This window comes from Alosa sapidissima, chromosome 9, assembly GCF_018492685.1.
Source record: "Alosa sapidissima isolate fAloSap1 chromosome 9, fAloSap1.pri, whole genome shotgun sequence".
Lineage (NCBI taxonomy): Eukaryota > Metazoa > Chordata > Actinopteri > Clupeiformes > Clupeidae > Alosa > Alosa sapidissima.
This window is the reverse complement of record NC_055965.1, coordinates 7620918-7646918: the sequence shown is the minus strand read 5'-3', so window position 1 is coordinate 7646918 and position 26001 is coordinate 7620918. Positions and strand designations below refer to the sequence as shown.

Sequence of the window (26001 nt, the reverse complement as noted above, 5' to 3'; positions counted from 1 at the left end):
AATTTGACAATCAGACATGAGGGAACAGAAAAGGCTATTTAACAGGGGACACTGTCATTACGTTTTATTGCAGGTCTTAAACTTCTTGTGACATTGGTTACACAACACAGGATATAAATGATCTTAAGAAATGACCCCTGGGGGTTGCTAGCATCTAAGCATCTCTAATAAAAACATAGACACACACACACACACACACAAACAGACACACGAACACACACGCATGCACACACACACGCACGCACACACACACACACACACACACACACACACACACGCACACACGCATGCCGCAGAAACAAAGGGAGCATCACACAAACCTACTGAGCCGACTCTGGGGTGCGCTGAGGGCAAGCGGCGGGTTAAAGGAGAGCGATACAGTACCACCTCACTGGGAGTGCTCCTATGCCTACACTAGGGTTTCTGTACAAACATCTACATCCGTGCGCTTCTTTTGGCTAACTAAAACACAACAGTCACTTGAGTTACAGTTTGGCTTGGTCACCACTCCAGGAGGAGTGTCCAGCAGGGGATTTGGATGGGAAAGTGTGGTGTGGAGGAGCTGCTCTCTCCGAAACGCCACTCGAGAGAAAACCAATATCGATGGGTCTAAAACCAATATGGATGCTCTAAATCGATCTGAGGTTGCCCTGATGCCTTGACAGCACAACCTCAATTCGCCCCATGTCACTTAGTATTGAAGCAAAAGGCAAAACGTCAGCATGTTTTTATTTTTAAATTCTCTGATCAGCAGCAGCTTGCCGTAACTTGTTTAATGAGAGAAAAAGACATGAATCAGTCCGTTTTCAATTGGAGGCAGTAGGGCTGCAGAAATCGCTGACATTTGGTTTGCACGCTATGACCGTCTCCCTCGGTCTATGCTGTCCCATTCTCTGTACACATCCTATTCACTTCTCTCCACTGGGTCTGTAACGGCTGCTTAGCAACCGGCTACCAACATCCAGTTCCCACCTGTTCTCTTGTAGAGAAACCTGCATGAGGTGACCACTGGACCACACGTCTGTTTCTTTTGTGTGTGTGTGTGTGTGTGTGTGTGTGTGAGATTTCCCTTTCCCATCACAATCCTCTGCTTGAGACTCACTCTCTGAGTGACACGGAAAAGAAAACTAACACAGTTGATGATTTAGTCTGGGTTTGATGGTGCGTTCCACTACCTCTGTCCTCCTGTCTGTCTCTCTGTCTGTCTCTGTCTCTGTCCTCTGTCTGGTGAGAACTGCTGTCTGTGGCGTCTCAGTCCTCTTCACTGGCAGCAGCAGACGGCTCCTGAAACAACAACAACAACGATTCATTTGGGTTGTTTGAAATTTCTGTGAATTAGTGCTTGAGTATGTGTGTGTGTGTGTGTGTGTGTGTGTGTGTGTGCGCTTGTGTGTATGTGCGTGTGTGTGCGTGCGCTTGTGTGTATGTGCGTGTGTGCGCGTGTGTGTGTGTTCAAAAATGAAATATCACAACTTTTCCAATAGTTCAGTTCAGATATATGAACTTGACTCATCAAACTGCCAAAGTCAAGTGTGTGTGAAAAACCACAAAGAGGAAAAAAGGAGAGTTCACACGTGCGTGTGTGTGTGTGTGTGTGTGTGTGTGTGTGTGTGTAGGTGTGTGTGTGTGAGAGAGTCTCACCTCCTCCTGCTCCTCCTCAGTGTCGTCGTCACTCACTACGGGTTTGGCGCGGGTGCGGCTGCCCCGCCTGCGACTCTTCTCTCTCTCTGCAGGCTTCTCCTTCTCTTTACGGCCCAGCTTGATCTTTACCTTCACCGAGCGCACTGACACACACACACACACGTGCACACGCACACACACACACGCACACGCACACGCACACACACACGCACACGCACACACCAACACACGTGCACACGCACACACACACACAAAAGATATGTACACGTGTACATAGATGCACAAGATGAGCCAAAACAAACAAAGCAAAACACACTAACAGGCCCAACAGTATTGGTTCCCATAGACGCCAACACAAACATTGCCGTCTAGTTTGGTGTCATAAACTAGGGCATATAATGTAAATAGCAGCTGTGTAATGCTGTGTTAACAGCACTGTCTGGACTGGACTCTGGACTCACCCTCCGACTCGGATCCTTCCTCGGCCTCCACCTCCTCCTCACTCTCCTCCCCCTCCCTCTCCTCCTCCTTCTCAATCTTCTGCCGCAAGCTGGTGAACACAGACTGCAGAACTATGGAGTCTTCATATATCTGCTCACCCCACACACATGCACACGCGCACAAACACACACACACACACACACACACACACACACGTGTTGGCACAGATTTTCTTTAAAAACACCCGTTTAAGGCCATGTACACAGACTTTGGGGTATCCAAATATAGTATATCCAGTGAATGTGTGTGTGTGTGTCCGCGCGCATGTGTGTGTGTGTGTGTGTGTGTGTGTGTGTGTGTGTGTGCGCGCGCATGTGCAAGCTCTTACCAGAGAGCCCTCCAGGTTATAGGTCTGGGCGTTCTCACACAGCAGCATCACGTCTCTCTCCAGGTCATTGAGACTGCGGTACCTGTGACTGCGGATCCTCTCCTGTGGAGCACAGGTGAGACCAGAAATGAGAGGAGGGTGCAGTGACCTGATCAACTTTTAGGTGATAGTAAGGAAGTATAAGTGACATATTACAGAGGTCACATTTCAGCCTGGTTAGTATAGTATCAGTACGTGAGTGTGTGAGTGTGTGTGTGTGAGTGTGCATGCGTGTGTGTGTGTGTGTGTGTGTGTGCGTGTATGTATGTGTGTGTGTGTGTATGTGTGTGTGTGTGTGTGTGTATATGTATATGTGTGTGTGTGTGTGTGTGACCTTGATCTTTCTGAAGTCCATGGGCTTCTGGATGAGCTCGTAGTACTCTGGCAGCTCCTTACGGGAGGGCAGCTGGATAAACGCCTCACTCAGCTGACGGCCATTACTGCTGTAAGACCACAACCAAAGGCAAAACGACAAACATTAATAAAGAAATCATAAACATGAAAGAAATGATAAACATGACATATAAAAACAACCATCACAAAGAGAGAACATGATCATCATTAATAAATAACCACCCTCACCACATCTCATACTAAAATGTATGTGTTTTTGTTTTGCGGTTCTATAGGCTCTTAAGGAGGTCCATGTACACCCACATGAAGTTCTATAGGCTCTTAAGGAGGTCCATGTACACCCACATGACGTTCTATAGGCTCTTAAGGAGGTCCATGTACAACCACATGACGTTTTATAGACTCTTAAGGAGGTCCGTGTTGGGTTACATCTGCAAAACAACATGGGGTTTCACCTTACTTGACAGTATCGACATAAGAGTGACATGACACTGTTATGAACGTGTCATAAACAAGCCATAAATATTTATGACATAACGCTTCTGTTATTAAGTGACATTCGGTTTTCGGGTTAGGATTAGGGTTAGAAGTAGGGTTAGAGTTAGAGTTAGGGTTAGGATTAGGGTTAGGATTAAGGTTAGAGGTTAGGGTTAGGGTTCATGTGTCATGACAGTGTCATGTGTTCATGACAGTGTCATGTCCCTCTTATGTCGATACTGTCAAGTAAAGTGTTACCCCATGTTGTTTTGCAGATGCACTGCAAGAAGCACTGGAGAAGCGTCCGTAATCTCTGGCCCAACTCTCCACCCCATGTAGAAACTCAGGTGGAGAACAAGCATGGAGGAACACACATGTTCTTGACGTTCTTCTCCTCACCTGTCTTTGTACTTGATGATGGCGTCGACGATCTTCTTCATCTTCTTGGTGAGGGTGGGGGGGTTGGGCGAGATCTTCTCGGAGGGGGGCCGGCCTCGCCTCCTCTGTCTCTTGCCTTCGTCGTCCCTGTCCCTCTCCCGTTCCCTCTCCCGCTCTCTGTCCCTGCCCCGGTCCCTCCCCGCGCCTCGTCCGCCCCCAGACGTGGACGGGCCCGGCGTGTCCAGGTCGCGCTCCCGCCGCCTCTTGCGCGTGGCCTTCTTGTGCCGCACCTCCTCCTCAGCCTCGTCCAGCGTGTCGCCCTCTATGGCCTTGGAGGGGAAATCACACCAAGAGACCAAACCATGTCAGCCCCTTAGATACCTCACACTAAAACAAGACAAGACCGGAGACAACTCAGAGACAACATAAGAGAACAACAATCGTCAGCCAGTCTGCTTTGAATACTTCATTTTATGATTTATTATTAGAAAATGTTCCATGTCTAACGTAAAATAAATGTAGGGGTAATCACAAAAACTCAACAACAACCTACCAAAAAGACAATAAAAACTTGTAGTTCTTGTCATCTTGTTGGGATACCTGGGTTAGTTATTTCATGAAAACTTTTACATGAAGCTACAGTATATGGCAGCTGGTATTGGTATTCTCTGTTGAGAAGCAACAGTATTCTCCCTTGTTGTTGAGTTGACATTTCTGTTGTCACAGGATGACAGTGTGAGGCCTGTGATGTCATTAACATTCCCAGTCATAAATGGCAGCATGTGATGAGGCCCTAGTTTCAGGAGCAGTGTCTTCAGCCAAACGCTCTGCTGACTGTAGCTCTAGATAACAGCCATGAATTGAGTTCATTGTCTCCAAGCTGATATGTTTGCAAACAAGACCATCAAAAGAGCAAACAGCGGTTATATATCAACTGGCTGCAATTCTCCTCATTTTCAGACTTTCAGTTTTCATTGTTTTTCATGCAACATATTCAGCAATGAAGGTAAAAAACAGTGCTTGGACAAAAATTCTCTTAAACTTGAAGCAAAGTCGGTTCACTCTCTGTCATTCACGTAACCAATAATCAACTCATAATAAACAACTGTTAATCATGAACTCAGTGACCTCTAGTGGGTTGACCCCTCACCTTCAGCCACTGCTTCTCGGAGAGCGTGTCGCTGTAGTCCACCTCCCTGCGCTGGCGTGAGCCGCGGCCAAACATCTTCTCCTCCTCCTCCTCGTTGGTGAGCCGCTCCACCTCGGCGTCGTCCTTCAGGATCCAGGAGGGCAGCTCGTCCTCCTCCATCAAGCGAGGCTTACGCTTGGGGTTCCGCGCCTCCTCACGCCGCCGGTCCAGATCCATCCTCTGGAGGGGGGAGGGGGGGGGGGGGGTAACATGGAGGGAGGTGTGGAGTTAGTGTAGGGTACTGAGTGAGAGAGAATGAGGGAAAGATGAAGAAAGAAAGACAGAGAGAGAAAGAAACAGAGAGAAACAGAGAGAGAGAGAGAGAGAGAGAGAGAGAGAGAGAGAGAGAGCATGGATAGTCAGATCACATTAAGACATCATAACTTGATAAGATGTCTTTCTCTGTTATATCAAATAAATCTACATTTACATTTATTTGATCTACACTACATTTTGTTGTGGGTCTGTTTCCTTCATTAGTATATGACAGTTATAGCACGTGCAGTTTTATGAGGTTATGACAGGGTCTTAGACAGAGAAAGAGGAAAAAGACAATAACCATGAAGTGGTCAAACTCGTCTTCGCTCCTGGCGATCATCTGGTTGAGCGTCTCGTCATCAGGGACTTCATCTTCCTCCTGAAGGAGCCGAGACACAGATTAATCCACTCAGTAGCACATGCTAGCAACATGCTACACCACGGCATGAAAGACGATGTCTAGCACCACAGAGAAAGTACTAACACTCCCACAGAGCTGAACTATATTCTTATATTACTGCGCCCTGTCTGTCGCCCAGTGACTATGGTCCCTTTGAATCTCTTGAAACTGACCACATTAACAACTGGATGTCTCAAACGTCTCTTCAGCTGAACAAAGAAAAAAGGAGGAAAGACCAAGGTTTGCCACTCTCCTTGACACAAAAGGTCTTAAAGCAAAGGACACTGTTAATAATCTTAAGTGTCTTAATTGACAGTGATCTTAAATTCCAAAAGCCACAATAACTAAATAAGCCTTTTTCCACCACAAAAACATTGCCAAACATAGAGGTCTAATATCAAAACACGATTTAAAAAAACTCATTCACACATTTATCTACAGCATGGCTGATTACTGCAATGGGCTTTTCACAGGTGTTACGACCCGGCTCTAAGCCGCAACATGAAGAGGGAGTCGGGACAACAGAGATAACTTTAACCAATATTTATTTACTTTAACCAATAAAGTATTTATTTAAAAGTAACCAAAAGCAATAAATGACCATTTGCAAAAGACGTCTAGGGGAAAGTAAAAGCGTGTATGCAATGTTGTGGGAAAGTGTGTTCATGTGGGTGTGTATGCCAAAGTCAGTATGATGTTCAAAGATAGAAAGAGAAGGTGCCAGTGGGAGAGCGCTCACCCAAAGGTGCCTGCAACAGAATGTGCCAAACCGAAAAGTGTCCAAACCAAGAGAGAACAACCCCTTAAATAGCCATACACCTTGACCAGGTGTGCATGACTAGCTAATTAGACTAGCTAGGCCGGCATTGCCCGTGCACTGGCCATGCCAGGGCTGAAGGGGGCACAGGGGGTCGTAACACAGGCCTTCTTGAAAGCTTCTGGTGAAAAATGCAGCAGCTAGGGTTCTAGAACTGACCACATTACACCAACACTTAAGGCCCTGCACTGGCATTTAGTAAGTCACAGAATTGACTTAAAAGCACTACTGCTTGTTTATAAACTAAACGGAACAGGACCTAATTACCTTTCAGACATGCTTCAGCAGTACCCACCTTCCAGACCTCTCTTCCAGGCCCAGACATGGTGAAGCAGCTTTTAGCTGCTATGCGGTTCAGCTCTGGAACCAACTTCCAGACGACATCAAAAATGCCAAACTGTAACTGTAGCCAGTTTCAAAGCTAGACTTAAAGGAGAAATCCAGCGATTTTTCACACAGATCTCCGTTTCTCAAGGTCACCGAGTACTTTCGGTACGAAAAACCCCGAAATCAATCGGTTTTACCTAGCTTGGTTTAGTAGTTCCAACAGCTAAAGCAGTTACAGCGCTACACTCTGGGAGCATGAACTTGGGGGCTCATGCACATGCCCCCAGAGTGAAGCACCATAGCTGCCTAGAAGCTCTAACTCGACAACCTAGTAACTCGAGCTAGGTAAAACCGATTGTTTTCGGGGTTTTTTTGGGGACCGACAGTACTCTGGGACCTCGAGAAATGAAGATCTATGTGAAAAATCGCCGGATTTCTCATTTAAGACCAAACTGTTCTGAGATGCTTTCTACCAACTGGTCAAATGCACTTCCTGTTAATCAGATGCACTCTGTCTTTTAATGTTTTTTAATGACTCCACTTTGTGTCTTTTATGACTTTTAATTATTCTATTTTATGCACTTCACTTTTAAACTATTTAAAACTATTACCCTTTTAAGCATTTATTTACTATTATCCTATGCTTTTGTTTATGTAAAAAGTACATTGAATTCCCTCTGTGTATGAAATGCGCTATATGAATAAACTTGCCTTGCCTTGCCTTGCCCTGCCTATATTCTGGGTATGATAGAAGAACTGGGAACAGAGAAGTGGAGGAGAAGGGGTTAACCAAAAGAAGATTTTTTTGTACCGTTACACCCCTAGTGTACATAAATGACCGGCAGACCTCGTCCTGTTCCTCGTGCTCCAGGATGGCCTGCAGGAAGGCTCGACGCTCGTGGCTGGAGGACTTCTGGTCAAACATGCCTGCCTCGATGACCTTCTGGTCCACGTTGAGCTTGTACTTGGCAGCGGCCAGGATCTTCTCCTCCACGCTGTTGACGGTGCAGAGGCGCAGCACGCGCACCTCGTTCTGCTGACCGATGCGGTGGGCGCGATCCTGGGCCTGCAGGTCCTGGGGCGGTGGGAGAGAGGACAGGGATGGAGAGGAGAGCAGAGGAGGAAACATCTCATCCAGAATGGGACAGCACAACACAATCCAAACACAGACAACGATAACGATAAAAATAGTTGATTCAATTCCAGGGAAAAGGCAAATAGTCCAGTCATTTTAAGCCAAACTAGGGGTCAAGGTTGAACAAATTGCAACACAAGCAAACTTAACTGATTTTGAATCCTCAATATGTCCTGAGTAAGGGAAAAAAAGCCCCGAAGAATCCCAATAGGGGAAAGTTTCGAAAAAGACCCAAATATACCCTATTCAGTATTTTTCTCATGTGAATAGGGGGAAAAAATTAACCTTCACATATCACCATGAAAATTACTGAGTTGATTAGTTATATCAAGACAAACAAAAAATGTATTATAAGTTTTTTGAAATTGTTTTTTAACATGGGCAAACAGGGCATAATGTAATTACATATAGTTAATTTGTATTAATACCACAACGGAGCTAATAGTCCAGGCAAAGGTCTGACCCAAAACTAATTGCAACAGAATTTATTTTCACATTTTTATATTTCAATTGGTGATCTTTACACCATAGTAAAAGACCATGAAAATCCAGTTGGTGTAAATATGTTAAAATGAGGGTTGTTTTATGCATAATTCTTCAGCAAATTGTTTTTCAGCAGATTGTTGAATCTTTAAATAGAGCCAAGTGTGGTTTTGCATGTAAGTGTTCCACAATGTGTAATCTGTACAAACACATAGTTAAGCATTATTCAGCCTAGGAAAGTGGTTTTGGTGTTTACGCAATCTGATTTAGAGATCACTGAAACATACAGTATATCACCCTAAAGTATCAGTCCATCATTTTGCAAATCTTATAGTAATTGACCTCTTGCCCAGGGGTTGACTGATATACTGTCTGTCCAATCAGAGGGGCCTGTATGATGCCCCTTTACTTTGCACAATTTTTGTCTAAAACAATAATAGGACTATTGTTCCTATTGACTCCTAGTGACTCTATTGTTCTCTATATTGGCAAAAATGCTATACTAATAAATATAGTTTAAGATTAATAATTAACAATGCATGCCTATGCATGGGTCATGGTTTTACCAAAGCCATAGAACAGTCAAAACTATCCATATTCTAAAAGTATATGCACTGTACATGAAATATAGCATCAATCAACTTATGTCCCATCTTCCTCCATACCATGCATAACACATACTCCTCTATTCTGTATAGGCGAATCAAGTGAACAGCTGATACATTTTGGCCTGCCTGCACTATTAAGTGAAACAAATATAACACCCTAAACTATATATTTTCTGAAAGCATATACCCTCCAGAGGAGATATAACACCATTTAAGACATTTCCCATCTTCCTCTATGCCATCCACAATACATTGCCCTCTATTCTGTAAAGGTGAATCTAGTGTAAAGTGGATACATTTTGGCCTATACTGTCCAGGGAAAACAAATTAAACACCATAAACTATATATTTTCTATAAGCATATACCCTCTAGATGAGATATAATACCAGTTAAGACATGTATTATCTTCCTCCATGCCTTGGACAATTTGTTTGTCAAATGTTGCAATTAGTTTTGGGTCACTATACATTAGCTATACATAATTACATTATGCCCTGTTTGCCCATGTTAACAAACAATTTCAAAAAACTTTTAATAAATTTTTTGTTTGTCTTGATGTAAGTAATCAACTCAGTAATTTTCATGGTGATATGCGAAGGTGAATCTTTTCCCCCTATTTGCGTGAGAAATTCTGTATAGGCGCATGAATAGGGTATATTTAGGTCTTTTTCTAAACTTTCCCCTATTGGGATTCTTCGGGGCTTTTTTTCCCTTACTCAGGACATATTGAGGGTACAAAATCAGTTAAGTTTGCTTGTGTTGCAATTTGTTCAACCCTTTCTCCTAAAATGACTGGACTAAAAGCCAAACGACAGGATTGTGTGCTGCTTAACTTTTGTAAACTATGGGTTAAGAGGTGTTCCACACAGCCCAATTCCTGCTGACCCAAATATACCAGGAAAGACAAAGTATTAAGAAATGTTCACAGGATGTGAGAATACCTGCATGTCCCTTTCTAAAAAAAAACTAAAAAAAAACTAAATGGCAACTGTCAGTGGAGCGCGGCTTGAGGCCGGAGATGTGTGGAACCGCTATTGGTACCTGGTGTGGGTTCCAGATGTGTGGAACCGTTATTGGTACCTGGTGTGGGTTCCAGTGGAGCGCGGCTTGAGGCCGGAGATGTGTGGAACCGCTATTGGTACCTGGTGTGGGTTCCAGTCGCTGTCGAAGATGACCACGGTGTCGGCCGACTGCAGGTTGAGGCCCAGGCCGCCGGCTCTGGTGCTGAGCAGGAACACAAAGTACTCAGAGGCGGGATCGTTGAAGGTCTTCAGCAGCATGCCGCGATCCTCCGCCTTAGTGGTGCCTGCACACGGAGAGCGCTCATTGGTCAGGACACAGGAGGGGAGGGGTTAATAGAAATTTGAAAAGCTCGTTGTTTGGAGCAGGACGAATAGAAATTGAGGATGGGTCGAGAGAAATGAGGTAGCATGGCAATGCATGAACCCCTTTCGTATAGAAGCTAACCAACAAGTACCACCAAAAATAATGGCGGGAGATGTCAAGGAGAAGCAAAGAAGAGAGAGAGAGAGAGAAAGAGAAAGAGAGAGAGAAAGAGAGAGAGAGAGAGAGAGAGAGAGAGAGAGAGAGAGAGAGAGAGAGAGAGAGAGAGAGAATGACAGAGCATGGGGAAGAGAAACCAGTGGATCCCCTTCCCTCACCATCCAGACGCAGGTACTTGAAATGGCGATAGGCAAAGTAGTCCTCCATAATGTTCATGAGGGAGGTCATCTGGCAGAAGAGCAGCACCTTGTGGTTGGTGGCCCGCAGCTTGGGCAGAATGCGGTCCAGCAGCTCAAACTTCCCCGAAGCACGATACAGGTCAGGGCTGGACAGGGGACGGTCAGAGCATGTTAATACTATTTGTGAATACTTAAGTAGGCATTCTGGGAAATGGTGAATAGCAAAACATGCTTACCCTTGAACAAAGCCACCAGAGAAGCCGAGATGCTCAGAGAAGGATTCCTGCAAAAATGCAGATGTTCCATATTATTATGGATCACTATTATGAATGAAGCAGTGAAACATATAGGCTCTATGCGTATATTATTTGGGTGTTTCCCAATATGTTTATAGTGTTTTGGTCTAACTCTGCACAGAGTGTGCAACAGTGCACCTCAATCTGCTGGAACATGTAGGGGTGGTTGCAGATCTTCCTGAGCTGCACTATGGTGTTCATCAGAGCTTTGGTGCCTCCTCTACCCTGTAACAGAATGGAACCATTTCAGACTGATGAGACTCATGCAGAAACACTATAGTTACAAGAAGAAATTAAAGGCTCATAACTAGGTTACTGAACCCATGCACATATAAACCACAAAGCTGGGGTTATGGTGGTTAAGGACATGGGGATGGGGATGGGGATTTTTAGTCATAGTGGTTCCTTATGTGGTTACAGCAGCCACACACACACACACACACACACACACACACACATACACACACGTACGCACACAAGCGCACACACACACACTTCCTACATCAACCAAAGGTCACTGCCACCTCTGTCCACCTCACCTTCTTGTCTTTCTCAGAGCCGTCGGTGAGCAGGACTCCTTTGGCCTGCATGTGGCGGTACAGCACCCTCTGCAGGGCGGACATGTCACACTTCACCACATACTCCACCTGGAGGCCAGCAGAGGAACAACAGTCAGGAGGCAGTGAGAGATGACCCACATCTAAACACTAGCCGTCATGCAGGTGCGAATCAGTATTGGCCTTGTTATTATAACTGATTTAAAAAATGCACATTGGCCATAAGCTGAACTGCAAAAAGCAAAAGCACAACTGCAACAACAAATATGTGCTTCACAGAATGGAAGGTTTTGTAAACATTTTTAAAATGTAACCTTAAAATTGTGTAAGCAGAAGCAATCAAGCAGTATTGGTGCTGGTTATATCAGTTGAACTTTCATAACTAATCAAATATAAGTGCTGGGGCCTATTGCACAAAAGCAGAATTAAGACATCCGGGATAAGTTACTGAGCTACTGAGCTCAATGAATCCAAATCAAGAGCGTACAGGCTTAATTGGTTGCACAACGAGCAAGCCAGGATGAGCAGACACGGATTCATTAAGCCAGGTGAAACCTATCCTGGATAAGTGCACGCTCACGGCTCCCTCAAATAGACCCCGATCACAGATTCACCATGGCAACTAGAGCGGCTTCATTGCTTCTTCTACGGTGTGAAGTAGGTAGCGATAGCCTTTCCACAACAGCAACAAGTTGCAACTAGTTCCGCGACCACCACGCGCGAAATGGTTAGGCACCCCCGTGACGTCACATTGTCGCATGACAGGTCGGTATGTAAAAGTTAATTAATGATCACAAACATTTAAATAATGACCGTGGGTCTAGGTATATGTGATGACAATGTGTAGTGGGCAGTGGAATAACTATTGGTTTCCGTTTGTGGTGACTGCTGACTGAGATAAGGGATGAGATTAAATAGATCCTGGAACTTAGCCTTGTCTGGAGCAGGCTAGCTCCACAGAATAAATCGCCATGGTAACTTATACCATAACATATCCTGCTGCCCCCTATCCCACTTTTGTGCAACTGGATAAATTGAGCCAGGATAACCAAGATCAGTCGGGTCAGCCGTGACCCACTGGTTAGCACTCTGGACTTGTAACCGGAGGGTTGCCGGTTCGAGCCCCGACCAGTGGGCCACGGCTGAAGTGCCCTTGAGCAAGGCACCTAACCCCTCACTGCTCCCCGAGCACCGCTGTGGTTGCAGGCAGCTCACTGCGCCGGGATTAGTGTGTGCTTCACCTCACTGTGTGTTCACTGTGTGCAGTGTGTTTCACTAATTCACGGATTGGGTTAAATGCAGAGACCAAATTTCCCTCACGGGATCAAAAGAGTATATATACTTATACTTATAAGATATCCCGGCTTAATCCCTTATCCTAGTTTTGTGCAATAGAACCCTGGTCTGTAAATACTAAAATCATCTCTGCTGGTGCAAAACATAACCTTACAATAGTGCAAGCAGAAGCCCTTAAAGGAGAAATCCAGCAATTGTTCACATAGATGTCACCAAGTACTGCCGGTACAACTGTAACGGTAGGCTGTATTTCCCCTTTAACCTACACTGGAGTTGGTTATATCAGCTCAAATCATCTCTGCTGGTGCGTGATTAGATCCCAGTCCCCCGCTCTCTGTGTACCTTCTCAGGAAGCTGAGCTTCCACTTCCTTCTTCAGCCTTCTCAGCAGGAAGGGGCGGAGCACCTTGTGCAGACGCCGGATGATGAGAATGGTCTCCTCCTCGTTCAGGTCCACCTGTGTTACACAGCGGAAAAAAAAGGATATGACGTCACTTTGATGTCCGAGGGCAATGTCTGCCCCCCCCCCGCCAAAGTATGTATTATTTTCCACCTGCTCACTCACTCCAAGAACTCCTCCTCCGTCTACCTGAGATCTCTCCATTTTTTCTCCACTGGATGATCTCAGGCTTCACCCTCTCCATCCTCCTCCATCCTCTTTTAACCATCCACCTCGTCACACATCCATTAAGCCACTTATCCTCATGCCATCCATCCATCAGCACACTACGCAGCATCACACAGCATCTGGTCTTTCACACAGCATCTGGTCTTTCACACAGCATCTGGTCTTTCACACAGCCTCCCTCACAAGGACGGGACTCGGTGGTCAGACCTTCTCTCCGGTCATGGCGAAGGGTGCGTTGAACCACTGCTCGAAGGTGCTGCAGCTCTTGAAGATGGTGGGCAGCAGGAAGTTGAGCAGTGCCCAGAGCTCGGGCAGCTTGTTCTGCAGCGGCGTGCCGGTCAGGAGGACACGACGCGGCGCCAGGTAGTGCGTGTTTAGCACCTGCGTCAGCTTGCAGTGGTGGTTCTTCATGCGGTGGCCCTCGTCCACGATCATGTACTTCCAGCGGATCTGTGTCCACACACACACAGAAACACACACACACGCACACACACAAACATACAAAAACATGTTCCACTGATCATCATATTTTGGCACAGATCATCATACTTTGGATGACAAAAGCAAAATAACAAACAAAAACAAATAGAACGGGAGGGAGGGAGGGGGGCTCCATGTAGTCCCTGACCGCAGGAGCCTGATGCCCCCATGGGCCCGTCTTCCGCCCTGGACGGGGTGTGTGCACCTACGTGGACACTGGCAGTAGCCAAAGCGCAAATGAATACATGAGTGCCTAGCAGATTCAAGGGACAGTGGACCGTGTGCACCGCTCAATTATATCCAACGCACCTACGAAAGAGCACTGAAACGCAATAGAGGGGACTTTAGGACCCTGGGGGGTTTGGAAGAAAGGTTGAGTTGAGGGAGTATGTTGCTACAGGGAAGACCTTGCTATACAGAACAGAACTGAATTGAATAAAAGACTAATGGGATCTTAGTGGTCATATCTGAGCAAACCAGGTCCAAAACTCACTAGTGTGTGGCATGCATGCTCTGTAGGACAGAGAGTTGCAGCATGTGTGTGTATGTGAAGGTTTGCTTATGTGTGGTGTGTGTGTGTGTGTATGTGAGGGTTTGCTTATGTGTGGGGGTATGTGTATGTGTATGTGTATGGTGCTAGTTCAGTACCTTGGCCAGAACTTGCTTGTCTTTGATAATGTACTCATAGGTGGTTAACAGCACATTGAACTTGCCACTGCGCAGCTGAGGGACAAATGCTCTCCGTGCAGTACGGGAGCCCTAAAGAGTGAGAGAAATTCGGAAAGAGAGAGAAAGAGAGAGAGAGAGAGAGAGAGAGAGAGAAAACATTTGCTTTACATACCCCAGAGAGCAACAAAATACATAAATGAAGATTTTTGTTTGTCTAGTTTGACTTTGTCTAGGCAACACTGCACAATAAAAGGTTCTCAACATGCAGTCACTCAGTATTTATTGAGCTTGCATTCTTATTTATTGAGCTTGCATTCTTATTTATTGAGCTTGCATGGCATTCTTATTTATAGAGCTTGCATTCTTATTTATTGAGCTTGCATTCTTTTTTTATTGAGCTTGCATTCTCACAAAACACCCTTATTGCTCTTGTCTGCAAAGAAAGACAAAATTGTTGCACTGTTGCTCACCTTGTAAGAGACCTTCACCACAGATGGGGCCCATTTGTCAAACTCATATACCCAGTTGGAGAGCGTCCTGCCAACCAAAACACACAACACTTTCTAAACAACTCTACTACCCCCCTGTGGCACTTAGTGGAAGTGCAGCAACAGTGACAGTCTCAAACGTGATGTGTACAATGTTCCACCACATGTCAACTAAAAGATTCCTCAAGATTCTTCTTTAAAGAAACAAGTCATTTATACTCTACAATTGGTGTAATTAGGGGCAGCCGTGGCCTACTGGTTAGCGTTTTGGACTTGTAACCGGAGGGTTGCCGGTTTGAACCCCCGACCAGTAGGCACAGCTGAAGTGCCCTTGAGCAAGGCACCTAACCCCTCACTGCTCCCCGAGCGCCGCTGTTGTTGCAGGCAGCTCACTGCGCCAAGACTAGTGTGTGCTTCACCTCACTGTGTGTTCACTGTGTGCTGAGTGTGTTTCACTAATTCACAGATAGGGATAAATGCAGAGACCAAATTTCCCTCAAGGGATCAAAAGAGTATATATACTTATATTGGAGCATTTTATACTCCACAGTCGGAGTAATTGGAAGGTGCAGGGTGCAGGGGTGGCTCCAAACGGCTGTGCTACTCACGAGAGGGGCACGATGATGAGGAAGGGGCCGTTGAGGCGCTTGCACTCCATGAGGTAGGTGATGAGGGCGATGGTCTGGATGGTCTTGCCCAGGCCCATCTCGTCAGCCAGGATGCCGTTCAGGTTGTTGTTGTACAAGGACACCAGCCACTCCAGGCCCTGGATCTGCACAGGAGGAGTGGGTGGAGGAGGAGGAGGAGGAGGATGAGGAGTGGGTGGAGGAGGACCAGGAGGAGGAGGAGGAGTGGGTGGAGGAGGACCAGGAGGACGAGGAGGAAGATCAGAATCACTACGATTTGTTTACTTTTCTCACTACTATGGCATTCTTGAGGTGTCACTGTAAAACTTGACAATATAAAACAAATGTGTGCATGGGGATGCAGAATGTGACCTTTAGTTCAAGTTCTACATTGCCGGCCTCAAGAGCACCTCAAGAGTTGTGCCTTGACTGCATTTGGAGCTCTCATGCCATCACTATACAGATGATGACATCAAATGTTTTTGCTACCTAGTGTGCGATGTGTGGGTGAGTAATTATGATGGTCATTTTTAAACCTTCAATTCAATTTGATCAAAACCAAATTGACTCTATGCAGACTTTGAGGAGTCTATCAAAAGCAATTTCGCCACCGCATACAAATCTAGCTGCAAGGTCCATCATTTCATAAACAAAGAAACACCAAACAGATGCATGTTTTCTCCTGGCTCTAGAAGTAATATACTAGACGTTACTGTGACCTGACAAAACTAAGGTAATATCAGTGACACTGACAGCAGATCAAAAAGGAAATGCATGTTATATAGAACCATTTCTGATCATGGTTGGAGTAGACCACAGCTGATGTGAGAGTGCACTGGAGGGGTCACCTGGTAGTGTTTGAGCTGTCCGTTGACCAGCAGGGAGGACTGCTTATCCACCTTCTCTGTGACAGCATGGGCCACGGCATAGTAGGACTGCAGGCCGCGCGCGAAGGCTGCACTGCCATACTCATCATCCACATCCTGCTTAGCCTCCCTGTGTCGTAAGGAACACACACACAGGAACACACACACACAAACACACACACACACACGCGCATGCATGTATGCACACACACACACACACACACACACACACACACACACACACACACAAGGAATACACAGCACACACACAAGGAATACACAGCACACACACACACACATAAGTGCATATGTACGTACATTTGCACACACACACACACACACACACACACACACACAAGGAATACACAGCACACACACAAGGAATACACAGCACACACACACACACATAAGTGCATATGTACGTACATTTGCACACACACACACACACACACACACACACACACACACACACACACACACACACAGACAGTTATACAAATGATTAAAACTGCCTCCAGCAGTTGAGGCTGCCGCAGTGCCACAGTGTTACTCTGTAACCTGGTTTCACTGTAACCTGGTTTCACTGTGACTGGTCATGACAAAAACTAGCTTGGGCTGCATGCACCAGTTCAGATCCATGGTTGCTGGCCATAGTCTTGTAAGTGTTTGTAAACACCCCTAAAAATGTCCCTTACTCGATGATGTGTCGGACGTCCACCTCAGACACATCTTCACCGTCAGGGTCAGTGATCTTCTTCTTATCGTCCGCAGTAGCCGCAGAGGACTGAGGCTGCTCGTCATCTTCCTCCTGTGCACAAACAAACAACAACGACGACAAAACCACAAGCCTACAGTCACCTCAGACATCACACGTAAAGGCCACACATTTATAACTCGTTTGGGGTTAACACATGTTAGCGACTGTTCTGTCAGGTATTCACATAGCAAGCCAGTCACTGACATCTCTTTTGAAGCATTTATTACTATTGAAAACAAAACTCAACACAGCTAAAACAGAAACTAAAACTTAGCACTCATTACTATGCAATTATAATGATTACACAATTACTAGATTACTGGAGCCACTAGCAGTCAGTGTGCCCTCATCTGGAAAGGAACGGGTTTATGGAAATTAGAATGTAATCCAGACTATTCCAAATTATGGAAATCCATCATGTATTTGACACAGTAGCCACACTGAGAGAAAGGATGCCATACCTCCTCTCCATCAGAGCCAGTGTCCTCACTGTCTGACCTGGGTGCCACTTCATAGCTGATACAAAGAGAGACAGGGAGAGAGAAACAGACAGACAGACAGACATACAGGTGTGTTAAGACACACAGCAATTCACAGATTAGCACCAGCACACAAACTTGAAATCATCAAGTTTGTTATTATGTCTCCGCCATCCCAGTTTGAGCACCAGCTCTCCTCCCATCTCCCACAGTCTCACAGTCCCTTTGAGTACTCACTCACTCACTCACTCACTCACTCACTCACTCACTCACCCACTCACCCACTCACTCACTCACCCACTCACCCACCCACTCACTCACCCACTCACTCACCCACCCACTCACCCACCCACTCACCCACTCACTCACTCACTCACTCACTCACTCACTTACTCACCCTGGGTTCATCTCCAGCCAGGTCTCCAGCTGCCCAGCCTTGGGGGCCTCCACGCCGGTCAGGATATTTCCGCTGTCCACGTGAATCACCTTCACTGGCAGGTCGCTCATCTGACTGGTCTCATCCAGTGGCTGCAGGGAACCGGAGACAGAGGAACAGGGAACCAAGGGAACCAAGAGAACCATGAGAAACCAGAACCATCAGTAAATACACTCATCCTGAGAAAGTCACTGCCACTGCCCTGGGCCAGCTCAGTCAAGTGAGGTACAGACAAGCCATTTTGAAAGACAGATCATGAGGAAATGAGTCATGAAGTGAAAGTGTTGTGAATCAGCCTCATTTCTTTAAATGTACATACTGCGTACTTCTTATGGTCATCTGTGATTTTTGTACCCATGTGTGTCTTTGGTCTGTATGCAAGCATCCTTTGTTTATCCTTGAATTCAATGAAAGCCTGTCTAGGCCTTTTGCCTATCACCAGGTGTGAAATGTTAATGTTTGTAGAACAGCATGTGTCCAGGCCTCTGAGGAACTTCCCAGGAAAGGGGGTAGTTTTAATTAAAAGACAATAGAAGCTGACCAGACCTGATGAAGGCCTAATCCTCATCCTCCCTTTCTATTGCATATTCAAACTGGGTTGGACCTAGAGGTCACTCCTTCTTTTGTTTGTAACATAAAGTTAGTACACTGTTTCTGTATAGTCAGAGAATACTGAGAATCTGGTGAAATCCAGGATGGGGTGAAACAAACATGTACTTCTCTCCCTTGAGGGCCACTGGCCCCTCATTGAAAAGAATAAAGCCTGGATCCTGATCTTGCATCGTCCTGATTGAGTCTTAAGAGAAAAAAATAAACTATCAGAAGAAAGGTTATCTTGGACTTAGACTCTCCTGTGCTGAATGACCGGTGTGTAAGCTGCGTTTTGTGTTCTGTGTTCTGCGTTCTCATTTACCTCTCCATCAGGCCCCACTCCTGGCTGCCCCTCAGCATTCTCCACCTTCTGACAAACGAGAAACAGAAACCACCTTAACCTCATCTCAACTAGGGCTGTAACAATTAAACCATTAGATATTCAATTACAGTAATCGGCAACTATTTTGGTAATTGATTCATCAGTTTGAGTTAATTTTTAGGGAAAATTCTTCAACTTTACTATTTTCAGCTTTACTTACTCCTTTACGGCAGTAAACTAAATATGTTGGCGTATCGACTAAACAAGGAAATTAAGGACAAAAGATTTGGGGAACACTAATCAACATCTTTTCACCATTTTCAGACTTTTATGTATAAACAACATAATAAACGCATAATCAATTAAACAAGAAAATAATCAACAGATTAAAGGGACACCAGGCAATGTTTTCGTGTTAATTAATCATCTTCGTAAGTCGGTATATGGTTAAATGACTCATTACGGGGCGAATGAAGGCTCTCTCGCCCGCCCCTACTGCCTGTAGGAAGAATTTCCCACTTGCAAGTTCGGTGTATCCTACCCGCCGACCGAAGCAGGATCAGTTTACAGCACAGAGACAGGCTAACGAAACGCTAGAGATTGTTGCAAACGTGTGTATAATGCCGTGTGTATAGCCGCGAAAACCCTTGAGGGAAGACGCAAAAAAAGGAAAAGAGCTTCAGACCGAGCGAGGGGGAGTTTCGTAGAGAAAAAGCATCAAGCTTGCCTGGTGTCCCTTTAATCGACTATAAAATGAATTAGTTAGTTGCAACCCTTATCTCAACTCTAGCATGACCCATTGACACACTGATGACCACAGCACGTTCCACTCTTTATCATGGCCAACAGTCCAAAGTCTACAATAAAGCTGGGTCAATGACATGAGATGCTACGTCTCTTATCTGGACTTGGAGTGACTAGATATGCTGCCATGGGATCCTGTGCCAGAAAGCAATCTTTGCTGAAACACGTGACACGTCACCTTTCTTCCAAAAGTGTGAGTCACTTCTCTAACTTGCCTATCTGTCTGAGCTGTTTTTGTTTTTTTTTAACCCTTAGCTGTTTTTAGGGCATTTTCACTACCTTTATTCATAAGGTTTTATTCTGGTCATTGTAAGTGCCACACACACATATTATATATTGTTTTTTTCAGCAGAGACTAGGCTATCCAGATCATTTCATGTATTTGTACTAGCATTGATTTTATTTTGATTTTTAAAGAATTAAAATATAAAAAGTGTATTATAAAATAATAATATATAAAGAATAAAAAAATTTAACTCACCGACTTCTTTTTCTTTTTCTTTTTCTTGCCCTTGAGGGCCTGCACGGCTTTGTGGGCGCGGACCAGCTCGGTGAGGTTGGCCACGTATTCATCCGTCTGCTGGAGCAGGTAGGCCAGACGCTTGTCCTTCTTCTGGTCGATGAGCTTACGGTAGCCCTCCTCATCCTCAGCCTGGGTGAAGTGCACACAAGAGGTGAGTATTCTCACGCTCTCATGCAAACTCAAAACAAGCAGATTAACAGGCTTAGCTGCTAACAAACTATGACTGTGCCAATGGCCTGTTTGATGTTGCTTTGTGTGTGTGTGTGTGTGTGTGTGTGTGTGTGTGTGTGTTAGTGGGGGGCGATCTGTAAAAGCCCAATTATCTGATTGTGTGTGTGTGTGTGTGTGTGTGTGCACGCGCACGTGCGTGTGTGTGTGTGTCCTCACCATCAGTCTCCTCATTCTCTCTTTCTCGATGCGCTCATTCTCCTTCTTCTGCTCGCGCTCCGTGTTGGCGTGGTAGGTAGCCACGGCCTTGGTCAGCTTCTGGATCTTGCCCGTGATGGAGCGGTGGTACTCCTTGAAGTCTTTAGCATGCTGGAGGATACTGTTCAAATACTCCTGTGTAGACAGACACAGACACATCCCAAATCACCACTCTGATGCAGTGGAATTCAGGCAATAAAGTCTGTGAGTTCATCTTCACACCTCATTAACTGAAAATACTATTGTGACTGAGAGAATACACGTATTGATAGACAAAGTTAAAGGGATATTCCACCATTTGGGGAACCACCTATGGCCAGAAATCTAAAGAGTATTTGAGCAAAGTGTTTCTAAGGTTCTGGGGTGCGTTTCCCAAAACCATAGTTGCTAACCTGTTAGCAACTTAGTTGGTTGGCAATGGGAAATTGCATTGCAACTAACAAAGTTGCTAACTTAGTTAGCAACTATGGTTTTTGGAAATGCACCCCTGTAAGTTACCACAAAGTATATCATGAAGCTTGAATTACCTGTGTGATATCAATATTTTATTAGTTCTATGCAGAAATCTAACGGAAATTTGCACTATATATACATAACATACTGCACAAGTTAAAAGAGTGGTCAGTGGTTGTGCTGACCTGGTGTTTCTGACGGCGTTTGCGCTCCCTCTCGATCTTCTGCTGCTTCTCCAGCTTCTCCGTGATGCGGGCCTCGCGCAGGGACTGCCGCTTGCTGCGCTTGTAGGCCCGCGCGTCCAGCGCCGTCTCCAGGGCCGTGTCACGCCGCATGCACACCACCACCTCCTGCCTCAGCTGGGGGGGTGGGGGTGAGATGGAGAGAGAGAGCGAGAGATGGATGAAACGGAGTTACCGTTTTATTTATATTTTATTTATTTATTTATTTACTGAAAAGGAACATACTTGATAAATGACGAAAATATATAAATGTGCAAAACTGTAGTTGAATGATGATACATCAGATACTTTACAGTCCAGGCAGTTCCTCTACCTTATAGAAAACAGGCCAATGTCAGGTGGGATAAGCATACCTGTCTCTGGAAATTGAGGAGCCGCAGAGCTTTGAGCTCTATGGTGGCTTTGGTGCGCAGGTCCCCAGCCAGGGAACCGGGGAGGTTCTCCAGCTCCTGGATCCGATGTGTGATGCGAGCCTCCAGTCTGAGAGAGAGAGAGAGAGAGAGAGAGAGACACAGAGAGAGAGAGAGAGAGAGAGAGAGAGAGAGAGAGAGAAAGACAGAGAGACAGAGAGAGAGCAGAGAAGGAATGCTCAGGGCCTGCTCAACTAAGACAGAGCATTTTTAACAATGCCCTGTGGCATAGCACATCTTTCAGGAAACTTCGATGGAAGTTGAATTAAACTGGCTTCTCAAACACTGCATTGGAACATTAACTCTAAAGAAATGCTACACTACAACAATACACCATTGTCCCATAATATAAACCTTTAAACTGTTGTCTCTGTCTATAATCGTATGGTGTTTTTAGGCCCCGTTCTCTATAGCATGTGTTCCTTACAGCACTACCTGTACTCTCTCTCCTGCAGGATGTCCACCGGGTCCAGGCCGCAAGGCTTCTGTATGGGCGTGATGCGGATCTGCTTCTGGTGCAGGGACACCTGCATGGGCGTGGGCTGGGACGGCTGCCCGGGCATCTGGGTCTGGGGGGGCATGACCGGGGAGGCGGCCGAGGGCACGGAGGGGGGTGTGGGGGAGGGTCTGCCCGTGGGCTGAGGGGGGATCAGCTTCTGGGAGGCGTTGGAGGGCGTGGCAGCATTAACCATGGGACCTGCCGCAACAGGGCAACGTTAGTATCAAAAACACCTTCAAAAAACCCATCTTTAGATTCCAAATGCCACATATCCTTGGTATTGCAACCTTCTGCAACCAATTACGCAGCAAATGTGACAATTTCAGGTGTTCAAGTTCAAGTTCAAGTCTAAGTTTAAGTTTTATTTGTCACAATTATACAAGTATAAGCACAATTAAGAAGTATAAGGTTTTTTTTTTTAACACAATTATACAAGTATAATTAGCAGTGAAACTCCCTACATTCCTATCTGGCTGTATACGATTTAAGATAACAAGACAAACCACATGTACCACCACCTATTACACATACAGCATATTCTGTATTACGGTATGTAACTCACCTTCAGGCCAGTTTTTGGGGGGTCCACTGGGTGGCTGGCCCTGCATGTTAGCTACCCCAGAGGGACCAGGCGGAGGCATGTTGGGCCCAACCATTCCTTCAACAAGTCACATCACAATTTAATGAGCTCTACTTTTAGGAGCAGTAATCCTCTACAAGTCATTTTCCTGGAGAACTGTGAACTTGTTGAAATTAGCTGAAACAACTCAACTTCACCTATCTTCACCTATTTTCGGAGTAACTTTTTTGTGCCTGTATTATTTAGGACACTAAATAGTCTAGTGTAGAATACAAACAAGAAAAATGTTCTTGCTGGTCATAGCAAATTAGATAATGTGAAATCTTAACAGATAGGCTGTCCAAGAGTTAGGCTACAGTATGTGCCATCACTTATAAGTCCTGGAAGATAGTGTATCCGATAGTTCTAGAACAACTGCAAATTCAAACCAATTACTGGAAACTTGGGAAGAATTTCTAATATGACATTGACTACACTATGAAACATACACTACCATAAACTCCAGAATGAAAGAGAAAAGGGTTGATGACATACAGTACATACTATGTATTGTTACTCTGTTACTCTCTCAAACTAGCAGTCAGTTGTACCGGTACTCTGGGATCAGTACTGGCTGTTCCTCTCACCGTGAGCTCTGCTGAACCCCGCGCCCATGGACCCAGGGCCCGTGGGTGCCCCGGTGCAGGGCGGGATGCTGGGCATGGTCTGCTGCTGCATGCCAGGCATGGGCTGCTTTCCCTGCACCGCCATCTGCAGGTGGTCAGGCAGGGGCTGCCCGCGGGCTAGGATCTTGTAGGCCATGATCTGGGCCCGCAGCTGATGCAGCTGGTTCTGGTTGAAGGGCGTGGGACCGCACGGGCCGTCCGGGCCACCACTGACGCCGCTGGGGCCGGCCATGGACACCACGGAGCGGCCCGGCTGGCCCATAGGCATCTGGGACTCGGGTGTTTCCATGGCGGCGGAACCAGCCCCAGACGAGGAAGAGGAGGGCAGGAGAGGACCTGAAGGAGGACCACTGCCAGACACTGGACTAGAGCCGTGCTCTGAGCCACTCATGTGAGATGGATAACCTACAGACACAGACAAGATTCATAAAGAGCTTGAAAGGTTCTACTAATACAAACACACCAGTCTGGCATTGTAGTTGAGCAGGAAGCAGATCATTTCAGATTGTGGAGTATAGTGCAATAGATGCAATAGACAGATCCGGTTTACACCAACACTTCTGTGTACCTTGGGAGTGTTGGTCCATGGGGCTTGGAGGAGGCCCCATTCCCCCGTGGGCTCCAGGCCTCATGGACATCCCCTTCATCTGACCGAAGCGAGGATCCTCAGTCATGTTCTTCTCCAGCGGACCCTCTCCAGGCTGCAAAGAAACAATCCAAACCATGCCACGGCCAGTCTCAAATTTACTGATGTAACAGACTTAAAGACGGTCAGAAAGTGGCTTTCCACACTAGCGCTGCCATCTTACTTTGTGGAGCTGGTGCATGTTCTCCTGGGTGAACCCCGGTGGGCCCGAGGGTGGGATGGTGTGGGCCGACGAGGTGGGCGGTCCCGGGCTGCGGCCCATCATGCTGTGGGTGGAGCCGGGGGACTGCCCAGGACCAGGGGAAGGGCCTGGCCTGGGCGTACCTGCCTCTGGAGGATCTGGAGTGGACATCCCTTTCCCTGGAGAGCAAAAGAAAAAAACCTCTCTTCATTAAGTGGTGTCAGAAGAAATGTTTTGTGTTAGGCATATCCACTATCCTCCTATTATGATCGAAGCATTATTATCCTCAAATCATCTAGGCCATACCTGGCTCCTCAAAACAGCATTGAGTTCTAGTTTAGCAACTAAATTTATGGTAAAATAATAATACTAATGATAATTTATTCAAGGCCTTCAGGTATCCTACATGAATCGACGTTTTCTTATATGGTTATGGGTATGCTTGAGTGTCAAGTTCATGGCTGAATCTGGACAAGTACTGGGAAATTCTAGAAAATAACGCATATTCCTCTTTACGCAGTAGCCTATGATATTAAGATCTGTGCACAGGGCATAGAACGGACATTAATCCGATATTTAAAATGCCCCCATCTGACCACAAAAGGACTGTCTACTGAAAAGGAGGTACACAGGACTCAGGAAAACGCATTCGTGAAGGAGGCCATTTTATAAAACCAGCAAAGTAGGCTATACCGTGAAAGGCAGTAAGATAACTGTCCAGCAAACTGCGTCACATAGACAAGTTGACTTGCACCGGGGTTCTATTAATTAGGCAATCATCACAGAAGACGATTATAATTGCCTGCCATGTATTCTAGCCATCAACTCACTTTGCGCTCCCTCCCACCGCCCCCTTCGGCGCAACACGACTGCCTCTGCGTAAAAAAGAGAACTTGTAAGATCCTAGCCGTACGACCAAAGAAGCATTAATGAAAACGCTAATATTGCTTTTCAAAGCAGCATTACGAGAGATGTTCAGCAATCGCCAAATGCAAATTCAGCAAGGACATGGCGGCGTTTGATCAAAGCTGGGAATGCTATTTTGGTGCAGCAACTGACTTACCAGCAATAAGCCAAGTCGTGGCGATGTATGCTGCTCAGTATCTTAATATTGTTGAATAAATACAGCAGCCATTTTTATGGACACATTAACTGTTCTGCAGCCTTGAGGCAGGCAGTAAAGGCTAGCCTACTCAGGTTTCTTTCTTCGCTCAAGCCTGCATCAGTCTATGGAACGTCCGTGTGGACAAAAGAGATTCTGAATTCAGCTCAGACTAGCAGCCGAAGAGGAATTCCACAGGCACTGTAGTCTGCGCTTTACTGTAGCATCCCAAATCGAACAGTAAACCAGTGCGTTGATGGTCGCATCACATATAAGGTTAGGCTACAATTCAGCACAGGACAACTCAGCAAACCTATAGCAAAATTATCCTTGCAAACATAGCGCTAGTAACACTCAACTTT

General features: G+C 45.8%; 1 protein-coding gene across 4 annotated transcripts; it reads right to left on the bottom strand.

Moving 5' to 3' along the window:
* Positions 1 to 49: 49 nt before the first annotated feature.
* On the bottom strand, positions 50 to 25932 carry LOC121718167 (transcription activator BRG1). 4 transcript variants are annotated; one of them, XM_042103049.1, is made up of 35 exons: positions 25601 to 25932; positions 24520 to 24716; positions 24279 to 24411; positions 23672 to 24115; positions 23028 to 23123; positions 22402 to 22663; positions 21910 to 22036; positions 21500 to 21673; positions 20823 to 20996; positions 20394 to 20564; positions 19109 to 19156; positions 18157 to 18287; positions 17742 to 17796; positions 17219 to 17331; positions 16506 to 16653; positions 15640 to 15803; positions 15014 to 15080; positions 14523 to 14633; positions 13602 to 13844; positions 13110 to 13223; positions 11454 to 11561; positions 11053 to 11139; positions 10855 to 10901; positions 10598 to 10764; positions 10079 to 10242; positions 7557 to 7784; positions 7421 to 7465; positions 5467 to 5544; positions 4869 to 5087; positions 3740 to 4047; positions 2844 to 2952; positions 2471 to 2572; positions 2103 to 2232; positions 1642 to 1784; positions 50 to 1284 (listed from the first exon to the last, which is right to left on the bottom strand). In XM_042103049.1, exons 2-35 carry the CDS (start codon positions 24706 to 24708, stop codon positions 1252 to 1254), a joined length of 4932 nt encoding a protein of 1643 aa, XP_041958983.1. In that variant the 5' UTR covers positions 24709 to 24716; positions 25601 to 25932; the 3' UTR covers positions 50 to 1251. The 4 variants fall into 4 exon arrangements, with proteins under 4 accessions (XP_041958983.1, XP_041958986.1, XP_041958985.1 ...); XM_042103052.1 differs by lacking the exon at positions 7421 to 7465 and having other exon boundaries at positions 2844 to 2949; positions 7521 to 7784; XM_042103051.1 differs by lacking the exon at positions 7421 to 7465 and having other exon boundaries at positions 2844 to 2949.
* Positions 25933 to 26001: the final 69 nt, after the last annotated feature.